The 23,957-nt window shown below is 36.0% G+C and overlaps 1 protein-coding gene across 9 annotated transcripts in view; it reads right to left on the reverse strand.

The window, feature by feature from the left end:
* PMS1 (PMS1 homolog 1, mismatch repair system component) overlaps positions 1-23,957 on the reverse strand; it is a 98,809-nt gene that overhangs the window by 61,932 nt on the left and 12,920 nt on the right. For all 9 annotated transcript variants that reach the window (XR_003436992.1, XR_003436994.1, XM_027125920.1 and 6 more), the window contains 2 exons: positions 18,958-19,060; positions 123-286 (listed from right to left, as the gene is read on the reverse strand). Coding sequence is in view for 7 of the 9 variants with exons in the window: in XM_027125920.1 (XP_026981721.1) it covers positions 123-286; positions 18,958-19,060 (267 nt within the window). In the remaining 2 variants the exon portion in view is untranslated. The remainder of the gene's footprint in view (positions 1-122; positions 287-18,957; positions 19,061-23,957) is intronic.

Consider the following 23,957-nt stretch of genomic DNA (forward strand, 5'->3'; position numbering starts at 1 on the left):
AAACAAATGTGGACACATTTTGAAAGAAGACTTTACATATCTAACTGATTTAGATAAAATATGTTGTCCCTTTATTATATCATATACCAAAAATGTCCTGTTGAAACTACAATAATGCTTACCTTGTTATGTACAAAAACAATCCTTACATCAGGTTTAAGTATACCATAGTTTATGAGGAGATCTTGGACCTTTTTTATTTCCTCTTTACATTTTTTAGCAGTTGAGTAAAATTGCTTTCTTACAGGTAGATTCTTAAACAATCGTAAAGCAGTTACAGTTGTACCTGTTGGTAGATAAGAGGAAAGCATATTTAGATGTGGAAGGAACTTCACAGATCTTCAAATCCACATACAATCAGTAATTAATCCCTTTTATCACTGAAGGCCAGTCCTCTTCAAACTCTGGGAACACAAAGAAGGCTCAACCTTGCAAGCTATTCTGATCCCTTGCTAGGCTCTCCTATTTGTAACAGGTCTGACCTGCTAAGTATGATCTCTTCTATGTGATCTAAACAAGAATAATCTTATTTCTACCACTGCAGAGAAACATGGGCTTACTAGAATGTACAGTATCTTAAGAAATCTGCAGATATTCAAACTACCTGGTGATGATGCTTATTCTGCACTTTGAAATACATAGGTGGTATAAGGCTAACAGCATATGTGATAACCTTAATTATTCAATTAAAAATTCTTATCTGATGCTCAACATCGCTAATTATCAGAGAAATGTAAATCAAACCTACAGTGAGGTTATCACCTCATACTGGTCAGAATGGCCATCATTAAAAAGTCTACAAATAATAAATACTGGAGAGGGTATGGAGAAAAAAGAACCCTCTTACACTGTTGGTGGGAATGTAAATTGGTACAGCCACTATGGAAAACAGTATGGAGGGTCCTTAAAAAAAAGTTACCATATGATCCGGCAATCCCACTCCTGGACATATAGCTGGAGAAAATTCTAATTCAGAAAGAAACATGCACCCCAATGTTCACAGCAGCACTACTGACAATAGCCAAGACATGGAAGCACTCTAAATGTCCACTGACACATGAATGGATAAAGATGTGGTATATGTATACAGCAGACTATTACTCAGCCATAAAATAGAAATAATGCCATTTGCAGCAACACGGACAGACCTAGAGATTATCACACTAAGTGAAAAAAGTCAGACAGAGAAAGTCAAATACCGTATGATATCACTTACATGTGGAATTTAAAATATGATATAAATGAACTCATCTACAAAACAGAAACAGACTCATAGACATAGAAAACAAATTTATGGTTACCAAAGGAGAAAGGGCAGGAGGGAGGGATAAACTAGGAGTTTGGAATTAGCAGATACAAACTACTATATATAAAACACGTAAACAACAAGGTCCTACTGTATAGCACAGGGAACTATATTCAATATCTTATAATAACCTATAATGGAAAAAATATGAAAAATAATATATATATGTAAAACTGAATCACTTTGTTGTACACCAGACACTAAGACAACATTGTAAATCAACTATACTTCAAATAAAAAAAAATTCTTATCTGAAATAATATCTAATTGCCTGGTTTAATTTACCTCATCTCCTGAACAACAACAAATACGCAAAACACAGGATAATCTAACAAAAGGATTTTTTTAACTTTGAACTTATTTAACTAAAAAGTTGAGAGGTGGGATCAAGATAGCAGAGACAGAGGATACAGAGCTCACTTCCCCTCTCTAACACATCATAAATACAACTACTTGTAGAGCAATTCTTACTGAAAACAAACTGGAGACTGGCATTAAGACTCTTATACAACCAAATGTGTAAGAAAGATGCACATGAAATCAAGCAGGAGGGGAAGAGAAGCAAGTCTGTGTAATCCCCCTCCTCTTCTTGGAGGGGGCACAGATGCGGAGGGAGTACACAGGCTCAGAGATCCTCCCTGAGGCGTGAGCGGTTTGAACCACTTACTGGGCACCCCATCCATGGGGTCCAACACCAGGAAGATGAGTCGCTTCAGGTGGTTTGAAAACCAGCAGGATTGACAGTGGGGCTATAAGAAACCTAGACTCCACTCATGAAGAGCACGCACATGCTTGCTTACTCCTGAAATAAGGCAGAGGAAGCAGATTAAAACTGCCCAGGTCTCTGGCCTGTTTCCCAGTACCACCCCAGCACATACCTCAGACAAGCTGAGCATCCACTCTGGCCTCGGCTCATTCTGTGGCACAGCTCCACACTGTGACAGGGCTGCCACAGCCAAAGGGAGTGCACAGTTGTAGGGGATGGGGCTGGCTTGGACCTGGGGCAGCATCCAAATGGGGTAGGGGCAATCATTGCTGGAACTTGCAAAGGAAGTGGATTGGGAATAGTCCAGAACTCTGGTGCCAGGACAGCCATGGTGCATGCCTAGTCCACACTGAGCATTGGCCCTGGTCCCTCTTGCTCTACAGCATAGCTCCACATTAGGGCAAGGGCTGTCCTGGCTGAAAAGAATGCACAATTGTAGAGGGTGAAGCCGGCTCAGGCCCGATGCAGCATCTGAGCAGGGTTGAAGTCAGCCTCTGTTGGTGCTCCTGGAGAGAGTAGATCAAGAGTAGTATGGAATTCTAACTGGTGCCAGGACCACCACAGCCTGCACCCCGACCCATGAGAAGCACCCACACCAGCCTCTCTTGCTCCAGCTCCCCTTAAGGGCAAGTGTGCCAATGCTGGGAGGGGAGAGCACACACTTAGAGGGAAGAGAGCCAGCTCAGACCTGACCCTCAGACCTTCTATTCCAGCAACATGGGACCTGATCCCATCCCCAATAGGGTGGTATTGGCCACTGAGCAGAGAAGCCCCAGCTCACACGTGACTCTGGTTCTAGCCCATCTATCTCTAGCCCTACTCCCCAACCAAGGTGAAAGCTGCCACTACTCCATAGGGGAAGATGTAACTCATGCTCATATAAAATCCAGCTCTCCCACCAAAGGCACCTGGCACACACAGACAGTATAGGGATGCTCCCAGACAAGGATGCCACTACAAGGCCAAGATAAGTAACTGTTTCACCAAATTCCATAGAGACAGAAAAAGTTAAGCAAAATAAGAAGACAGAGGAATTTGTTGGAAATGAAAGAACAAGAGAAAACCCATGAAAAAAACAACTAATGACACAGGTAAATAATTTACTAGATAGAGTTCAAAGCATTAGTAATAAGAATGCTAACTGAACTAGGGAAAAGAACAGATGAACAAAGTGAGAACTTTAACAAGGAACTAAAAGGAAACAAAAAAGAACCAGTCAGAACTGAATACAATAACTGAAACAAAAAACATAGTGGAAAGAATTAACAGTAGACTTGGTGATACAGGAAGAACGCATAAGTGATCTGGAATATGAATAATGGAAATCACCCAATCAGGACAATGAAAAGGAAAACAAATTTTAAAAAATGAGAAGAGTTTAAGGGACCTCTGGGACAACATCAAGCATACTAACATTTGCTTTGTAGGGGTCCAAGGAAAAGACAGAGAGAAAAGGGGTCGAAAATATATTTGATGAAATTATGGCTGAAACCTTCCCAAACCTGAAGAAGGAAAGAGATATCCAAATACAGGAAGCATAGAGGGTCCCAAACAAAATGAACCTAAACAGACCCACATCAAGACATATCATAATTAAAATAGAAAGATTAAAGATAAAGGGAGAATTCTAAAGGCAACAACCACCCCCCCACAAAGAGTCATATATAAGGGAACCCTCATAAGGCCATCATTTGATTCTTCTGCAGAATCTTTGCAAGCCATCAGGGAGTGGCATGATATATATAAAGTGCTGAAAGGAAAAAACCTACAACCTAGGGTATACTACCCAGCAAGATTACCATTTAGAATTGAAGGAGAGATAAAGAACTTCTCAGACAAGCAAAAACTAAGAGTTCATCAATAATAAAATGACTTTAAAAGATATGTTAAAAGGTCTTCTCTAAGAAAAAGAAAAGGCTACAACAAGAAGTAATAATCTGTTGGAAAGTAAAATCCCACTATTAAAAACAAATATAGGGAACTCCCTGGCAGTCCAGTGGTTAGGACTCGAAGCTTTCACTGCTGAGGGCCCCGGTTCAACTCCTGGTCGGGCCTGGGTTCAACCCCTGGTCAGAGAACTCAGATCCTACACGCCGCATAGCACAGCCAAAAAAAAAAGCAAAAACCAATATATAGTAAAGGCTGTCCATCAACCACTTAAATATGCATGCTACTATGAAGATTAAAAGACAAAAAATTGTAAAATAAACTATAACTACAATACAGGTTAATGGATAAAAATGAAGATGTAAAATATGACATCAAAAACACAAAATGTGGGAGAAGGGAGGAAAAAAATGTAGATCTTTTATAATGTGTTTGAACTTAAAGGACTACCAGTTTTAAACAAGTAGATACAATTATAGGTCAACATATATGAACCCCACGGTAACCATAAATCAAAAACTACAATAGAGGGAGTACCCTGGTGGCTTAGTAGTTAGGATTCCAGGCTTTCACTGCCATGACCCAGGTTCAATCCTTGACCAGGGAACAGATCCTGCAAGCGGCATGCGCAGCCAAAAAAAAAAAAAAAATACGATTCACAAAAACTAGAGAAAGGAAGACAAGCATACCACTAAAGAAAATCATCAAATCATAAGGAAAGAACCTAAAAGAAGACGACTGAGAAAATATACGGAAACAACCAGACGATAAGTAACAAAATCGCAATAAGTACGTACCTATCAATAATTACTTTAAATGTCAATGAACTAAATGCTCCAAGCAAGAGACACAGGATAGGGTCTTCCCTGGTAGTGCAGTGGTTAAGAATCTGCCTGCCAATGCAGGGGACACGGGTTCGAGCCCTGGTCCAGGAAGATCCCACATGCCGTGGAGCAACTAAGCCCGTGTGCCACAACTGCTGAGCCCGCGTTCTGCAACTACTGAAGCCCATGTGCCTAGAGCCCATGCTCCGCAACGAGAGGCCACCACAATGAGAAGCCCACGCACCGCAACAAACAGTAGTTCCCGCTCACCGCAACTAGAGAAAGCCCGCGCATAGCGATGAAGACCCAACGCAGCCAAAAATAAATCAATAAATTTATTTAAAAAAAAAAAAGACATGGGGTAGCTGGGAATTCCCTGGTAGCCTGGTGGTTAGGATTCTGGGCTTTCACTGCTGAGGGCCCAGGTTTGATCCCCTGGTAGGGGAACAAGCTGTGGGGCATGGCCAAAAAAAAAGAGAAAGAAAAGCCATAGGATGGCTGATTGGATTAAAAAACAAGACCTGACTATATGCTGCTTACAAGAGACTCACTTTAGAGCTAAAGACATACATAAAATGAAAGTGAGGGGATGGAAAAGGATATTTCATGCAAATAATAACAAGAAAGCTGGGGCAAATAATACTGATATCGAACAAAAAACACTGTAAGACAAAATCTGTAACAAAAGACAAAGAAGAGAATTATACAGTAATAAAGGGATCAATACAAAATGAGAGTTTAATACTCATTAATATACATGCACCTAACAGAGGAACACCTAAATATATAAAGCAAATATTAACATATATAAAGGGAGAAATTGACAATGATATAATAATAGTAGGGGACTTTAACACCCCACTTACACCAATGGACAGATCATCCAGAAAAAAAAAAAATCAATAAGGAAATAGTAGTTTTAAATAACACATTAGACCAGCTGGACTTAATAGATACCTACAGGACATTCCATCCAAAACAGCAGAATACACATTCTTTTCAAGTGCACACAGAATGTTCTCCATGCTAGAGATCACAGGCTAGACCACAAAACAATTCTCAAAAATTTAAGAGAACAGGGCTTCCCTGGTGGGGAAGTGGTTGAGAGTCCGCCTGCCGATGCAGGGGGCGTGGGTTCATGCCCTGGTCTGGGAGGATCCCACATGCTGCAGAGCGGCTGGGCCCATGAGCCATGGCCGCTGGGCCTGCGCATCCGGAGCCTGTGCTCCGCAATGGGAGAGGCCACAACAGTGAGAGGCCCGCGTACAGCAATAAAAAATAAAAATAAATAAAAATAAATTGAAAAAAATTTGAGAACAGAAATTACACCAAGCATTTTTTCTGACCACAACAGTATGAAACTAGAAATCAATTACAGAAAGAAAAGTGGGAAAAACACAAACACGTGGAGACTAAACCACATGCTACTAAAAAACTGATGGGTCAATGAAGAAACTAAAAAGGAAATTAGAAAATACCTTGAGACAAATGAAAAAAAAAACACACCTTTACAAAATCTATCACATGCAGCAAAAGCAGTTCTCAGAGAGAAGTTTATAGCAATCCAGGCCTACCTCAAGAAATAAGAAAAATCTCAAATAAACAACCTAAACTACCATCTAAAGGAATTAGGAAAAAAAGAACAAGCACAGCCCAAATCAGCATAAGGAATGAAATAATAATGATCAGAGAGGAAATAAAGAGTCCAAGAAAACAATAAAAAAGATCAACAAAATCAAGAGCTGGTTTTTTAAAAATATAAACAAAATGGATAAGCCTTTAACCAGGTTCATCAAGAAAAAGAGAATCCAAATAAACAAAACAAGAAAATGAAAGAAAAGAAATAACAACCAATATCACAAAGATACAAAAAATCTTAAGAAAATACTATAAACTGTCATATGCCCACAAATTGGACAACCTACAAGAAATGGATAAATTTCTAGAAATATAATGTTCCAAGACTGAAGCAGGAAAAAATAGACAATCTGAACAAACTGATCACTAGCAGTGAAACTGATTTTATAATAAAAAACTCCCAGTAAACAAAAGCCCAGGACCAGAGAAGCTCACATGGGAATTCTACCAAACATATAAAGCAGAAATAATACCTATCCTCTCAAACTATTCCAAAAAATTGAAGAGGAAGGAACGCTCCCAAATTCATCCTATAAGGCCTCCATTAACCAGATACCAAAACCAAAGACACTACAAAAATAAAATTACAGGCCAATCTCTCTGATGAGCATAGATGCAAAAATCCTCAACAAAAGATTAGCAAACCAAATTCAACAATATATAGAAAAGGATCATACACCATGATGAAGTGGGATTTATTCCAGGGATGCAAGGATGGTCTGACATCTGTAAATCAATCAATCTGATACACTATATTAACAAAAAGGATAAAAATCACATGATCATCTCAATAGACACAGAAAAAGCATCTGATAAAATTGAACCATTCATGATAAAAACTCTCATCAAAGTTGGTATAGAGGGAATGTATCTTAACATAATAAAGACCGCTGATGACAAACGCAGTTAATATCATGCTCAACAGAACAACACAAGGATGCCCACTCTTGCCATTTCCATTTAACATAGTATTGGAAGTGCTAACCACAGCAATCAGACAAGAAAAAGAAGTAAAAATAATCCAAATTGGAAAGGAAGAAGTAAAACTCACTTTTTGCAGATGACTTGATATTACACATTGAAAACCCTAAAGTCTCCCCCCAAATAACTACTAGTACTAATAAATGAATTTAGTAAAGTTGAAGGATACAAGATTAATATACAGAAACCTGATGGTAATAATGAAATAACTAATAATTAACTATCAGAGAAAGAAAAGAAGAAAACAATCTTATTTAAAATTGCATCAAAAATACCTAGGAATAACTTAACCAAGGAGGTGGAAGATCTATATTCTGAAAACTATAAAACACTGATGAAGGAAATTAAAGATGATACAAAGATATGGAAAGATATCCCGTGTTCATGGATTGGAAGAATTAATATTGTTACAATGTACATCCTACCCAAAGCAATCTACACATTTAATGCAATCCCCATCAAAATACCCCTTGACATTTTCACAGAATTACAACAAATAATTCTAAAATTTATATGGAACCACTAAAGATCCTGAAGAGCCAAAGCAATCTTGAGAAAAAAGAACAAAGCTGGAGGTATCAGACTGACTTCAGACTACACTACAAAGCTTCAGTAATCAAAATAGTATGGTACTGGCACAAAAATAGACACATAGATCAGTGAAACAGAATAGAGATCCCAGAAATAAACTCAGGCACTTATGGTCAATTAATGACAAAGAAGGCAAGAATATACAATGGAGAAAAAATGGTCTCTTCAATAAGTGGTACTGGGAAAACTGTACAGCTACATGTAAAATGAAATTAGAACATTTTCTCACACCACTTACAAAAATAACCTCAAAATGGATTAAGTATCTAAATATAAGACTAGAACATCTAGAAGAAATCACAGGCATAACATTCAGACATAAATCAGAGCAATATTTTTTTGAACGTGTCTCCTAAGGCAAAGGAAACAAAAGCAAAAATAAACAAATGGGGCCTAAATAAACTGAAAAGCTTTTGCATGGCAAAGGAAACAGTTATCAAAACAAAAAGACAACCTACTGAATGGGAGAAAATATTTGCAAATAATATGACCAATAAGGAGTTAAAATAAAAAATATATAAACAACTCAAACAACTCAATATCAAAAAACAACACACCTGATTAAAAAGTGGGCAGAAGACCTGAATAGACATTTTTCCAAAGAAGATATACAGATGGCTAGCAAGCATGTGAAAAGATGCTCAACAGTGCTTGATCATTAGAGAAATGCAAATCAAACCACAATGAGTTATCAACTCACACATGTCAGAATGGCTATCATATGACTGCAAATAAACTGGTAAGGATGTGGGGAAAAGCAAACCCTAACACACTGTTGGTAGAAATGTAAATTGGTGCAGCCACTATGGAAAACAGAATAGAGGTTCCTCAAAAAACTAAAAATAGAACCACCATATGATCCCACAATTCCACTCCTGGGTATGTATCTGAAGAAAACAGAAACATTAATTCTTAAAGATACATGCACCCCAACGTTCACAGTAGCATTATTTACAATTGCCAAGATATGGAAACAACCTAAGTTGCCAAGATATGGAAACAACCTAAGTGTCCAACCACAGATGAATGGATGAAAAAGATGTGGTGCATATATAGAATGGAACGCTACTCAGCCATGAAAAAAATAATGAAATTCTACCATTTGCAACAACATGTATGGACCTAGAGGGTACTATGCTTAGTGAAATAAATCAGACAGAGAAAGACAAATACTGTATGATTTCACTTATATGTTGAATCTAAAAACAACAACAAATGAATGAAAATAATAAAACAGATTCACAGATATAGAGAACAAAATACTGGTTACTAGTGGAGTGAGAAGGGGGAGGGGCAAGATAGGAGTAGAGGACTAAGAGGTACAAACTGCTTTGTATAGAAGAAACTACAAAAATATATTGTACAGCACAAGGAATATAACCAGTGTATTATAATAACTTTAAATGGAGCATAATCTATAAAAATACTGGATCACTACATTGTACACCTGAAACTAATATTGTAAATCAACTATATTTCAATAAAAAAAGAAAAAGAAAAAACGTTGAATAAAGGTATAAAAAGTATATTGCTTAAATATCAGGTTAATAATTAGCTTTTGTTGGGGAAAAAAACATGAAATTAGTACTGGATGCTTTCTCAAGGCCATAAACCGTTAAGTCTGTGTTTTTTCAAACACTGAGCAACTTTTAAAACTACCAGTCACCAGCTAATCCCGACTTATTAAATCAATCTCCTCACATGATTCTAATGAATGTACCGCAGGGTTGAGATACAAAGCACTGAAAAGTCAAAAAAACAATTTAGTGTATGGTTTCTCAAACATTTACTGTGGGGGCTGACTGGTGCATTTCAAGATGTGTAGCTGCATCCCTGGGCCTCTACCTACTAGATGCAGTCGGCACCCAATCCAGTTGTGACAATCAAAAATGTCTCCAGAAAATGTCAAATGCCTCCTGGTGGGGTAGGAAATTGCCCTTGGTTGAGAATCACTGATTCAGTATACAGCAACTAGCATTAAAAACAAACAAACAGGGCTTCCCTGGTGGCGCAGTGGTTGAGAGTCCACCTGCCGATGCAGGGGACACGGGTTTGTGCCCTGGTCCAGGAAGATCCCACATGCCGCAGAGCGGCTAGGCCCATAAGCCATGGCCGCTGAGCCAGCATGTCCGGAGCCTGTGCTCCGCAACGAGAGAGGCCACGACAGTGAGAGGCCCACATAACGCAAAAAAAAAAAAAAAAGAAAAAAAAAAAAGAAAAACTAAAATACAAATAGACTGAACGAGAACAAAAATAGAATGCATCACACATAGTAAGTGTATATATTGCATTAAGAATTTTTGTTTTGATTAGATTTGTATAAACTGGGTTGCTATGAAAAATGTATTTCTTACTGTGAATTGGAATCAAAAAACCTGAAAGTTGCTGCAAAGGTCAACTTTTGACCTACTGCTCATAAGAAATGGCAAAAACACAAAGAAATGACAATCAAGAGGGAAATATAAGACTTAGAAGCCTAGCATAAAATCAGGAGTTCCAGGAAGAGAAAAAGAAACAAATGCAGATGTAATTAAATAAGTAATAGAAGAAAATCTTCTTGAGTTAAAGGCTTGAGTGCAGGTTTCAAGAGCTTAGAGCATTACAAGTAGGAATTAAAAAAAAAAAAAAGACACCACATTCCACTGTAAGTCCTAAATTTTAAGGAGAACGGAAAGGTTTTCCAAACCTTCAGAAAGCATAAGTTCCTTATGAGGAAAGACTTGCATCAAATTTGTTATCTATAACAGTAGAAGACAACCTCAAACTACTTAGGTGTAATTAAGAAACTTACATCAAGATATGATATGTATATGGACAAAATGTAGACAGTTTGGGACCTGCAAGGATTTGAAAGTATATCAACCAAAGTATATATGATGAAAACAGTGGAGGATGAACACTAAACAAGCGACAATTATATCAAAACAAGAGATTTCACAATAAGAGAAGAAAATAAACTTGGTGATCAAAGAATCTTAAGACCTGAATGTAAACAGAAGATGGTAATGTAGCTGGCATTTACAATATAATTGTTAAATAAAGATTTTTAAAATGTAAGAAATATCATGTTGGGGAAATCCTACCAATAGCTTGGAACTCAATGTTTTAAATGATTCTTACATTGGGTAATAACTGGAGAAAAGAGTTAGGAATAAAGAGGGATAAAGCTTACAGGGTCCTATATAACCTTCACTATGGATATCTTCTTTCCTCTCAATGTCCTTCCTTCTGTTATTCCAGCGCATCAGATTTCTTTCCACCTGAGGGCTTTTGCACATGTTCTATCCCCTACCCTTTGCATAGCTAACTCCTTTATCAACCTTCAGTCTCAATCTAAGTAACACCTCTTTAGAGAATCCATTCCTGAATGCCCTATCAAAGGCTGTTGCTCCCAAAGTTAAATCACGTTTTATTTCTTCCTAGAAATGATCAATATTTGAAAAAACTTGTGTCTGCCTCTTCTTTTAGAATACAAGGAGCATGAGAGCAAGTAACTGTCTACCATGTTTGCCATTAAATCCCCAGCACTTCAAACAATGACTAATAAGCTGTGGGCAATTAACTAAGAATTTTTGAACAAATGAATGAATGCACTGAAGAAAGAAAATAAAATAAATAAGGTAGTAGGTAGAAACTTTGTTTAAATTGTTTCTGTAGTTAAAGAAGCACACATTGTATTTTTATAATTTTTGGAAGGGAATTTACTATAAAAGAAAAAAACAAAGAAAACAAGGTTAGGGAAAAAAAGATCTTTGTGGAATAGGACCAAAGGAAAAGCTGTATTTCTACTTTGCTCACACCTGATGTTTTTCTGCTTTTTTTCTCTTGATTAGGTGCTTCATTAGCATATCACAGTCAGCCTTCCATATCAGTGGGTTCTGCATCAGCGGATTCAACCAACCACAGATCCAAAATAGTTGGGAAAAAAAAAAATCCAAAAAGTTCCAAAAAGCAAAACTTGAATTTGCTGCGTGCAATGGCAACAATTTACATAGCATTTACAATGTATTAGGTATTATAAGTAATTTAGAGATGATTTAAAATATATGGGAGGATGCATGTAGGTTATATGCAACTACTACACCATTTTATATAAAGGACTTGAACATCTGAGAATTTTGGTATTCGCAGGGGGCCCTGGAACCAATCGGATACTGAGGGATGACTGTACTAACAATTTAAAATGGTTTTCTTTTTTGGCCTCCCTCCATTTTTATGTAGGGTATTTTCTTGGCCTAAATGTACATGTCACTTCCACCAAAGAACAAAAGTCCTAGGAACACCACAGTATTCCTCACTAGTAACACCGTGGTGCTGGTATTCTTTGCCTTAGGGAAGTAAAAAAGCTACTGTTAAGTTCTGAGGTAAAGTTGACAGATCAAGGAATGCACGCAGAACAAGTATGCACTCTGCCTCCATTGCTAAACAGAGGTCACACTCACAAAAGAATTCACATCACACCCTGTTCTGAAACCTCTTATGCCTTCTGCTCATCTCACGCTACATTCTCCCTAGATTTTTCCTCCACTCCAACAGCTTCAACTGCCTTTCATATGCCAATGATTCTTTTCATCAAAACTGTAAGAAACACCATACTGTTATGAAACTCTAAAGAAGATAAAACAGGCCAATTAAAGTATGCTACAATGCCTTAACAGTCCCATGCAAAACAGAACTAGTCACACCAGACTTTCATGCTTTGATATTACTTTCAACTAGTCCCATGGATAAGGCAATTTCCTCTGGTGTCTTCAATTTCAATGCTTGGCATGTGACAGCAATCCTTTTGCATTTAACGCAGCTTTTTTCACTTGTGGCTATTTTCTCTTTTTAGGTCTCATAAAGCATTTGTTGCTTCAGAAAGAAAATACAAAATTGTTGTTTATTCCTGAAATCAACACACAAATTACAAACAATGCACAAAACTGCTTGTCCAAAAAGGATTTGCGGAAGCCATTTATTATAAGCCACAACCTGTTTTCAGAGATGTCAAAACATGCATCTTATAATTAAGATAGATATCTTAGACCTATAACACTCAAGTTATATACAGATGCTTATTCAAAATTATTACCTGGATATCCCAAAGATACCTCAAATCACCACACACAGACCTGAACTCATAATCTTTCTTCTTGAGTCTGATACTACATCTATCCTCCCTTTCTCACATAACACTGACATCCAACAGTTTCTAAAAGCAGGTACTCTAGATTTCCTCTACCTCTTACTACCAATATTGCTCAAGTCACCTAGCCCTATCCATTCTATCCCCAAAATATCTCTCAAATTTATGTCAAGTTCCTTCCTTCTCCTCAAACCTTAGTTCAGGATAACATCTCTTCCAGTAAGACATAAATTACGGTAGGAGTTATAATGTCTTACTGGTTAATTTTTTTAAATAGCATGATATCCATCCTCTACCTAAAAAGTTTCAGGGGCTCATCACTGGTTGCAAGAAAGGGTACAAACTCCTTACCATGATAAAACAGGCCCATCATAACCTAATATCCAAGTTACCATTTTCTTACCTAATCTCCTGCATCTACTACCTCCAAACATTCTCACAGAACTTTGCTATGTCATGCTTAGTATACCAGTTTATCTACTTTATTGGCTTTTTTAGCTATACTTCTTTGTATTATTTTTAGTGGTACATTTTTTAGTTCTAGAATTTTCATTAGGTTCTTTTTTAGAATTCCATTTCTCTGCTGATATTCTCCACCTTTTACCAATTGACCATCTTTTCCTCTAAATTCTTTAACAGTAGTTTTAAAAGTTCTTGTCCCTAATTCAAACATCTGCAAGTTTGCTTATATCAACTATTTTTTCTCTTGACTATGAACCTCACTTTCCTTTCTTCATGTCTCTCAATACTTTTATTTTCATCAGACATAATATATAAAAGAACAATAGATATTGAAATAGATATTTTCCCCCAGTGAACGTACTTCACTTTCTCATCAAACAGCTAGAGTGAAGAATAGAGCTCTTCAATATATAATTAGAGGAGTTCATCTGGGTTGGAGCTGAGTTGCCCCTTTATTTAGTTCCAGTTCACTTCTGGTTTCAAATGTCTTGAGGATGGAATCGGGTCTCTCTCTGCCTCTAGCAAGGCTTCGGGATCTAAGTACTGTAAGACTTTAAGATATTTCTCTCTCTAGCTCAGTCCCAACTTTCTTCACCACTGCTTACTCAGCAAAAGTCCTGATGAGATTTGGCTTCTTGGGTGAACTAGCTCTGTGTTTGAGGATCCTATCCTCCAATCTGTCATGTCAGCTCACATGTGGCTAATAAAGTTCAGCTGGTTTCTCCTAGGGCCATAAAAGATCCCTTGTCTATAGTAGGCTTGCTCCTTTGCATGCCTATGCCTCCAGGCTCAGTTAATGCTCTCAGGGATACAAGCAGCCACCAATCTCTTTGTGCCTAGGTGCACCTAAGAAGGGTCATCTTCCTCTTAAACTTGGTTCATTTAATTTCTTTGTGACACAGTTCTCCAATGAGTTTTAAAAAATACAAGATTTTAACTTATGTGTTTTTCCCCCTCATTGTTACACAGAGAGCAATGGTCTCCCGAAATCTTCTAGAGCCATCATTCTTCTCTTATTGAAAGGTTATGCTCTCACCCCTCCTTACTACCATTTTCAAACTCAAATGTTATCTTTTCTGAAAAATTCGCTCACCTTCCTCTAGGCAGCTGGTGGCTTCTTTTTACTGTCATTGCCTGTTTACTCATCTGTGTTCTCCACTCGTCTGTGAATTCCTTTCACTCACCTGTGTTCTCCACTAGCCTGTGCAAATATAATGACATACACTGTAGCTGTGGACAGTTGGTGGGAAGGAAGGTAGGCAGAAATCAGTAGGGCAAAATATGTGTTCATGAAAGGAAAAGATGTATGTTGGCTTTTAAATATATCTCTGCATCCAAGACCACACTGTACCTAATCCATATATTAATTGATAAATTATTGCTTCAACAGCTAAAACTGTTTTCTCTGAACAAACTGAGAATTACCAGTAAGCCAAGAATTATATATATGTTCAAATAAAACTTAATGATGGAAAACTCTGCTGATTCCAAATGAAATGTATATCCTTAAAAAAAGTACCAAGTAATACTGGCCAATAGGGAGGAGGCCCTAGTATACTATCATGTTTTACAAGAGAACTGCTCAGCTCTCTAACTTTAGCACATTCTATAAACACCAGAATTAAACTGCAGTCTGTAATATGCTCTCTGTTATATTTTTACATGACTCTATGTTATGCCATTTATAAAAGCAGCTATTTATATTCCTAATGTAAAGAGGTATGATTGCTTGACTGTATCAGAGTTTTCTTAAACTATTTAATGAATAAAGTTCCATTCTCAACATGAAAAAAAAAAATCCTTAAACACCTGCACAATCACACATAGCAGGGATTTACAAAGAACATGATGCATTACTCTAATAACTCTAATAAGAGTAGGGAAAGGATATACCCTGATCACAGTACTTTAAATATACTACTTTTGATATCTGAGAAATTCCTAAGGCAGAAGTACTAGGAGGTGTTAAAAGAATTTGTCCAGGAGGGTAAATCAACTTAGAAAGCTTAATGCTGATTATCTAGGGTAAAGAGAATAGAAGCGATGACAGAAAAAAGATACGGCCAAAACAAATAATTTAGTCAGAGTTCTTGGTAAAAGAATTTAAAAGCTAGAAGTTTATTTTTACATTTCTTGTTAATTTTAAAAACGTCTTAGAACTGAACAGAAGGGTAATTTAAAATGACATTCTATTAAACACTTAAATCATTTTAAATGATTAAATTAATCCATAAAACAAATACCTACATCTGGAAAAAACAGAACTGGAATCTCTAGTAAAACTATTCTTAAACATTTTAAAACATGTTTTAAAGGGGTAATGGATTTTCCAATGCCTAAGAAAGATTCTGTCGTAAGTTGTCCCTGCATCTACAGTTAGGCTATCTACAGGTGTCATCATCCTATCAGATGATATGAGGAGTAACTGCTAAGCAAGTATATTCACACCACAGCAGAAATTAATCTACAAGAACCCTAAATGCACAGGTATTAATTAGGATGGTTGTACTGTAGTTTTATGTTACACAGAAAATATTTAAATGACAGGTGGTGAAATGTGAGTCTGTGATTCAATCACTCAAAAACTATCAGCACTAAGGCAATATAAATGTAAAAGACTTTTGAAAGTGCTTGTGGATTTTTATATGTCTACATAGAGCAATAAGAAACTAAGAGTTTGACTTTTTGTTGTTTTCCTAGGCAACCAGCTGTAATTGGGGGAAAAAAGTGAGTTACAAAAGGCAGTGACTGGTTTCGCAAATGTTGACCTTCTAAGTGGGTAGTTTCTTAAGATAAAAGGAATATGCTAAAGAAAATAAGGTTCATTTACTGACTGTAGAAATTTCTTAATATGCTTATGTGGTCTCACTAAAGTAGAGAAGACTCATGTCAGCAAGAAAAAAAAAATCAATAAGCGACTGGGCAAAGATCAGAAGGATACCATATTTAAGGATTGTTATTTCATAGTTCCCATGGAAATGGATACAGAAAAGCATGAGAAGTATGAGTGATGCAGAGCCACTGGCCATCCAGATTAGACTGGCTACTACCAAGATAAAAATAAATACAGTTAAGTTTTATAAGGTGACTAGATTACTTCAAAGTACTCCATAGGCTAGCCACTCAAATATCTCCTAATGGTTTCTTAATCTCAACTCTCAAGAACTGGGGTCAGAGCATTTCTGAATAGGGACAATATTAAAAATGCCTTCTCCTTGTCTTTATCTTCAGTACATAAAAAAGAAAAAGAATCACAATCTATTACTTTTAATTAAAACATGTACAATATAATACATCAAATTAAATCACTATTAGACTTGAGCTCATTTTTATTAACTGAATAAATGAGAAAAAAGTGTGTTTTCTTAAGAATTCCTATTAACTCTTTTTTTTTTTTTTTTTGCAGTACACGGGCCTCTCACTGTTGTGGCCTCTCCTGTTGCGGAGCACAGGCTCCATAAGCACAGGCTCAGTGGACATGGTTCACGGGCCTAGCCGCTCTGCGGCATGTGGGATCTTCCCGGACCGGGGCACGAACCCGCATCCCCTGCATCGGCAGACGGACTCTCAACCACTGCACCACCAGGGAAGCCCTATTAACTCTTTATGTAGATGCAAAAATAATTCTTAATGGGCAAAAGTAATAAGTAACTAATTTGAGGATTTATAAAATAAGAGAAAGGATGAGAAAATTTGGTATCAGTATTAAGATACAAGAAAATAAATTTCAATGAAGACAAAGAGAAGTCATTTGACAATAAAATAAATCCAATAATTTAACATGAAAACTGGAGGGAAGAAACCACAGAAAAACATATAGTGCTTTGACAGGGAGATCAGCTCAGTGCTTTGTGACCACCTAGAGGGGTGGGATAGGGAGGGGGGGAGGCAGACGCAAGAGGGAGGGGATATGGGGATATAAGTATATGTATAGCTGATTCACTTTGTTATACAGCAGAAACTAACACAACAATGTAAAGCAATTATACTCCAATAAAGATGTTTAAAAATATATATATAATGCTTTGATAAATTACAATGAGGAACCCAAAAATTTTAAATGAACTTACAACAAAATTGGAAGGACAAATAACAAAAACAAACCCCCAACAACAACAGAAGTCCCTTTTCAGATCTAATCATTCTTTTGCACATGACTCTAAACAGGGCATATCTTTAATATTCTCTCAAATTTATAGATCCCATTACCAGAAGTTAGCAGCATGAAAAAGATTAAAGGAAATATGTGAAACTCAAGCCTGAAGAGATTTTTTTTCTTTAGAAGTAAATAAGTAGTAGAGGAACTTAAAAATATAAGATGTCAATTAAAACGTACTAAAATTACATAAGTGTATAAAACACTAGAGAACTAAATTACAGAACCTCCCTGGCAGTCCTGTGGTTAAGACTCTGCGCTTCCAATGCAGGGGGCGTAGGTTCAATCCATGGTTGGGGAACTAATATCCCACAGGCCATGTGGTGTGCGTGGCCAAAAAAATTAATAAATAAATAAAAAAATTTTAAAGTTAAAAAAAATGTAAAAAAAAAGAGAACTTACAAATAGAATATTATTATATTTATATACGATATAATTTATAATATATTTATTTGCTTCAAATAATATAGAAAGGAAGGAAGTGGCTGAGAGTATTAGATGAAACATTAGTAATGAGTTGATAACTATTGAAACTGAGTGATGGGTACTCCATTCCAGGGTCCTCAACTCCCAGGCCGTGGACCGCTACCAGTCCACGGCCTATGAGGAACCAGGCCGCACAGCAGGAAGTGAGTGGTGGGCGAGTGAGCGAAGTGTCATCTGCCGCTCTCCATGCTCGAGTTCACCCCCACCCCCACCCCCATGCCCATCTGTGAAAAAACTGTCTTCCACAAAACCAGTCCCTGGTGCCAAAAACATTGGGGACCACTGCTCTATTCTATCTACTTGTACATATGTTTGAAGTTTTCCATAAATAGGTATATTTTAAATTAATTATTTAATCATAATATCTTGATAGGACGGTTTATTATCATGATTACTAAATCAATAATGTTTTAGGCATTTAAAGAAAATATTATCCTTCATGTGTAAAGAAGACACTAGTAATCCAGCAATAGTAAAACAACTGCTCTTAAGAGTTTTACAGAATAACTAATCCATATTGTCGCTCAAAGTCTTTCACACAGTTCCTCTTGAGGACAACTCTATGTATTTAAAAGGTTAGCAGGTAAAGTAAGACTGAATGTTCACTTGGAAGTTAACCAGCCTTTATCAGAAACAAACCCAAAGCAATACACTTGAATTTAAGGAGTAAACAATTTTTTTAAAACAAACAAGACAGAAAAGGCAAAGAATGCTACAAAGCTTCTCTCTTACCTTGACCAAGATGTGATGGTTTTTGAGAAATTATGTGGCCACTGCCATCTAAAACATACTGGGTGCTAAAATTATCAGCAGCAGTCCTTGTTGTAATTAAAACCTGGAATAAAAAAAACTCTAATAAAATTATGATTTTAGTTATTGCAGTGGGCTTATTGTAAAATTAGATTTAAAATAATAATTATATATTTCCTTGATTGATAGAAGTTTTACTTAATAAGGTCTTACAACCATTTCTCTTGAAATATTCCTTAGAGTTCCATTAATAAGCAATAGGCTAGCTTACATTTTCTATGTTGCAAATTACCGATTTTTATTTCAACTATTTTACTTTAATTAAAACGTACACAAATCAGTATACTTGAAATGGCTATTTGTATTGTATGTATTAAATGACTTATATCTGTAAAATCAAATCAACTGCATTAGGGAAGCTTGCTTTTTAACAGACAATTCCCATAAATTTGTTGGCAAAGTGAAAAATCCTTTTGTAAAGTGATCATTCCCTCCTTCCTTTATATTCTGATAAAACTGCACTTCTCTATTTCAAGTTAATGGTTCAAAAGAATAAAAATAAATAAATTATACATATATGTATATTTATGTGCAGTTTTTTCTTAAACCCAAGCTTTGAACTCATTGTTTTAAATGTAAAATTTTTATTAATTAAAAAACTAGCATTAAAACATGTAAAAAAGGATTCCATTCAGCATGAAAATATTTCCTAAGATGTTACAGTCATAGAAATATAAATTTTAAGAATGTCTGAACTCTTCTGAGCAATCCTCACCCTCAGCTTTCTATTTACCTACTTTGTGAGATTACTAGAAGTGTACATGCTATAACAGTAGTAAAACATTCCATTATCAGAAAATACCATAGGTGGGGAGTGGGAATGCTGGCAAAAAAAAAGCAGGGTGGATTCAGAAAAGGGTAGCCTCCTCACATTTCTAGTGAGTAATGTTGATCCAAAACTGGGAGCAATCTTTCTCAGCCATCCATGAACTCAGCAGAGCTAGCTTAAAATAAATCTATATAATTTAGAAAGAAGCCACAAATATACAGCTCCACTGTTGGAACTCATCCAGGTCCAGTTGGGTCTACATTTAATGGTTCTGTCACCAAGTCCTAACCATGCCCTGATTTCTGGTAGGCCAAATGGCTCTGTGCAACATGTCGGTACCATGAAGGGAAAACCAGAGTCACCACAAAAAAAATTTGGTTTCTCTAGCTTACAGTCCTAGTAGAGCCTATTAGGTTCTGTCTAAGGGTGACGTCCATAAAATCCTTATTAGAGGCTCATTGCTGCAGGCTGCTATTTCCGTCAAAACTGTTCCCTCAAAGAGTTGTACCTGAAACAAAGTTGTGAGCCTCTGTATACTCTTAAGTGATTATTCTACTTCTTCTAAAAATATATTCCATGGTTCAAAAGTTGTATTTTAAAAGTTTTCCTGATAACCAATCTCAATCTTCCTACCTACATCCCAACTCTATTGTGTCCAACAGTGATTTCCTCTAGTAAAGTTTGTTTAAAACAAAGAAGACAGAAATTGCTAGAGATTTTCTTTCCTGTTTCTAATTTAATTACTCTATGATTGTCCCTTTAAAAACAATTCTACATTTAACCAACCACTTCTCCAAAATGCCACGGTCAACTGAATTCTATTTCTATTCTCCAAAGAGCTAGCCACCTGACCTAAAGCTGGTGTCACTGAGCAAAGGCAGCCCTGAAACTCTGAGTTCTAGTACTAACCCTGCCAGTGGCTTGCTAGATGGTCCTGAATAAATGATTACACTATCATTTTAAGAGGACGGTGATGATAAGATGAAGATGATGCTAATAGTTTATAAGGTTACATGGGTTTTTGTGTTAACTACTTAAGGGCATTTTACAGATATCAACGTGTTCATCCTTTAAACACATTACTGAATAATAAATATACTCCAGCCAAGATAAACTGAAGTGCTAAAAAACAAAATAGAACCTTAGTGGTCATAATGTAACATTTATGTTATGGTAAAAAAAGAAGAGAACACAATATTTTTTTCCAATGTCAAATTTTAAAAAACTAGAATGTTTAGGGTACTATGAAATTTATTTAGATAGGAAATGCTTTGCAATTCACTTCAAAAGACAGTGAAAGATAACACGGCTAAGCACGTTTCACAAATTCATGAAATACAGTGTTCCTCAAAGCAAAAAATTGTATTTCAAGAGTTCATTTCATCATATGACCCTGTGTCCTGGGCAGGAAACCTTTTTTTGGATGAGGCACAGGTTCAGAATGTGTTAGCTGTGAAGCAGCTAACACATTCGAATCTGTAGCAACTCCACCATCAGGAGCATCTCCAATATTACAAATTATTACTGGTGCTTCCTACTAGAGACATTGAGGAATTGTGGCAGTGAATGAATCTAGTGGTGTCAAGAAAAGAAATAAATAAATTTATTTTAAATAATTTTAAAATGAGAGGTTTATTTTAAAAGAAGTTTTAGAAGTCCTTAGAGGTTATATCAGTTATCAGTTATTAAAAACCGACTGTCTGGTCCAGTCACTGAGTTTCAAGAAATTATAGTACTATTACAAAAGTTAAAATTACATAAAAGCATTTAAATTTTAGATAAGTACAATTTTTCTCAATGTTTTAAAAAGAAAGTAAATTGAAAAGCTTAGGATGTATCCTAGCAATTCATGAGAAAAAAATATCCTCTCTTGACAAAAATTCATTGAAGATAATCATATTAAAGTTTTGTGGGTTTTTTTGTTTTGTTTTGGCTGACTTTTGGACAAATACTTTGGCACAAAAACACAAATCTGAAAACTAAGGTAAATGGTCCTCATGATTCAGCTAAAATGTGGACTGTGCATGGATCACTGAAATGTCTTTTTCTTTCTCTGTGTGAGTATGCCTGCCTGCCTGTGCATAACTATACTATGATTTCAGAGCCTTCCTCCAGATAGTCCACTGAGGGAGACTAGCAACAGGGAGATCTTGGCCCTGGCTTTTCTCCTTTTAGCAGAGTTTTATTATTTGTGAGAAGGCTGCATTTATTTAGGAAGCAGGATATACCAAGTGTTTCAAAAATCCTGTGCCTATTCTAATTAAAGCCCTACCACAATGGCTCTAAAGGACACAGGAGGTATCCTACACTGTGGAACAGGAAGCAGGAAACAGCAGAATGAAGCTAGAGGCTTCCCTCTACTACTCTTTTACAGCTATGTGGAACCACAAATAAGGGCATCACAACTCCCATCTTCGCTATGTGGAACCACAAATAAGGGCACCCCAACTCCCATCTTCAAAACAGAATGACTTAGCTTCTCATTCTGCCCCCCTTCAGCCATGGAGGTTTAATGTAACATAAAACAAAAACAAATCTATACATCCCTTTTCATCTCATCACAAAATGTATAATGAACTCGATAGATCAAAATAACACATAGCACATTATAACCACTTTAAAAAATTTGGATGAATGAATCAATAAACATGAGTTTTATGCATGAGGATGGCTGGCAACTCTTCTAATTCTTCCCAAGGAAAAACAAGAGAAAAAAAGTGAACTTAAGCTACAGAATAAAGACCATTGGTGAGAATTAGAAGGAATTTACCTAGGAATGGCGGTTAAATTTTAGAAAGGATTTCCTGAAAATGTTGAGGAGTCTGCATAAACTTTGAAAGTTAAGGTGAAATACTGCTTACCAACAAGAGAATGAGCAAGCCTGATGACGCCATCACCTTACGTGATACAGACGCATGCTACTTTTCACATTCAAGTCCAGAATAAAAATAACTTTCATCTTCATGGCACATGACCATATTCTAGATACTTTAATACATATTATTTCATTTAACTCTCAAATCATTATCTGCACTTTATAGACTAAAAAAAAATTGGCTCTCGGAAAAGTCAACCTGTTTTATGCCTTTGGCCAACTCTCTTATTTAAACTCTTGGAAATGATAATTAGGCTTCTGAATCTTCGTCCAGAGTGTGTTCTAATTTGAAGAAAACAAAACAAATCAAAACTGTTTTGTATTCCTCTGAAAACTGAGATGTAATTTAGCCTCCATTTAAAATCTATTTCAAAAAACTTACACGAGTTTCTCATACATTTCCTTGGAGAAAAAAAGATCATTTTTAACATAATGTATACAAAATATCAGCCTAAAAGGAAATAAAATCTTTTATTGTGTGTTTTATTATGTAACAGGAAGAATATATACAAAGAGTCTTCTTAAAAAATTTTATGAACAGGTCAAAACAGGATTTTCACTATCTCTAGCTCATTCTGGTCAGTATGCTTAGTAATTAGTATCAGGAATTTAACACTGAAGACTGACAAATATCCCAAGATTATTGCTCCACAAACAACAATAAATTTCAAGAGAAGTTATGCTTGATGATACAATTTTTAAAAAACCGTATCAATTTGTTTCAGTCACTGACACCTTCATCACAGATTATGGAAGCAGTAATTGCAGTTTTAAATACCAATAGATCACTCTGTAGATATAAATTTTTTTTTTTTACTCTTTTGGACTGTTTAAGATTGGAAGTCATTTTATAATTAACAAATTAGGAAAACTGCCCATTCTTTTAAAATGTATAAATAAAAAAACAGAATTAGACATATTTTAAATTTCTTCACCCAATTTTGCTGAAAGTCTACTTAATTTTTTCTTTTTATAACTAAAATTATTAACATCTTTAAAATAATCTAACAAAAAATAATTTCAACAGTTTTGGGTGATGGCTGTTTAGCAGTGTGACAAAACTATATCCCAATTGCATATTATCAATCTACCGAGTCTGAGATGATTTACATCTGTATGACTTTAAATTATCTACATCAGTTAGTTTGGCAGATAAAATGACCAAATCACTAATTTTTATTATGTAACTGCAATCTCTATCCGAAGATTTTCAAAATAAGTTGGAGCCTTTAAAATAAACATGCAACTTCTATACCTGAAACTTCAATTCTTTCTGAA

This window comes from Aethalodelphis obliquidens, unplaced genomic scaffold (genome assembly GCF_003676395.1).
Source record: "Aethalodelphis obliquidens isolate GAN/ISIS:26980383/991018 unplaced genomic scaffold, ASM367639v1 scaffold2, whole genome shotgun sequence".
NCBI classification, from domain to species: domain Eukaryota; kingdom Metazoa; phylum Chordata; class Mammalia; order Artiodactyla; family Delphinidae; genus Aethalodelphis; species Aethalodelphis obliquidens.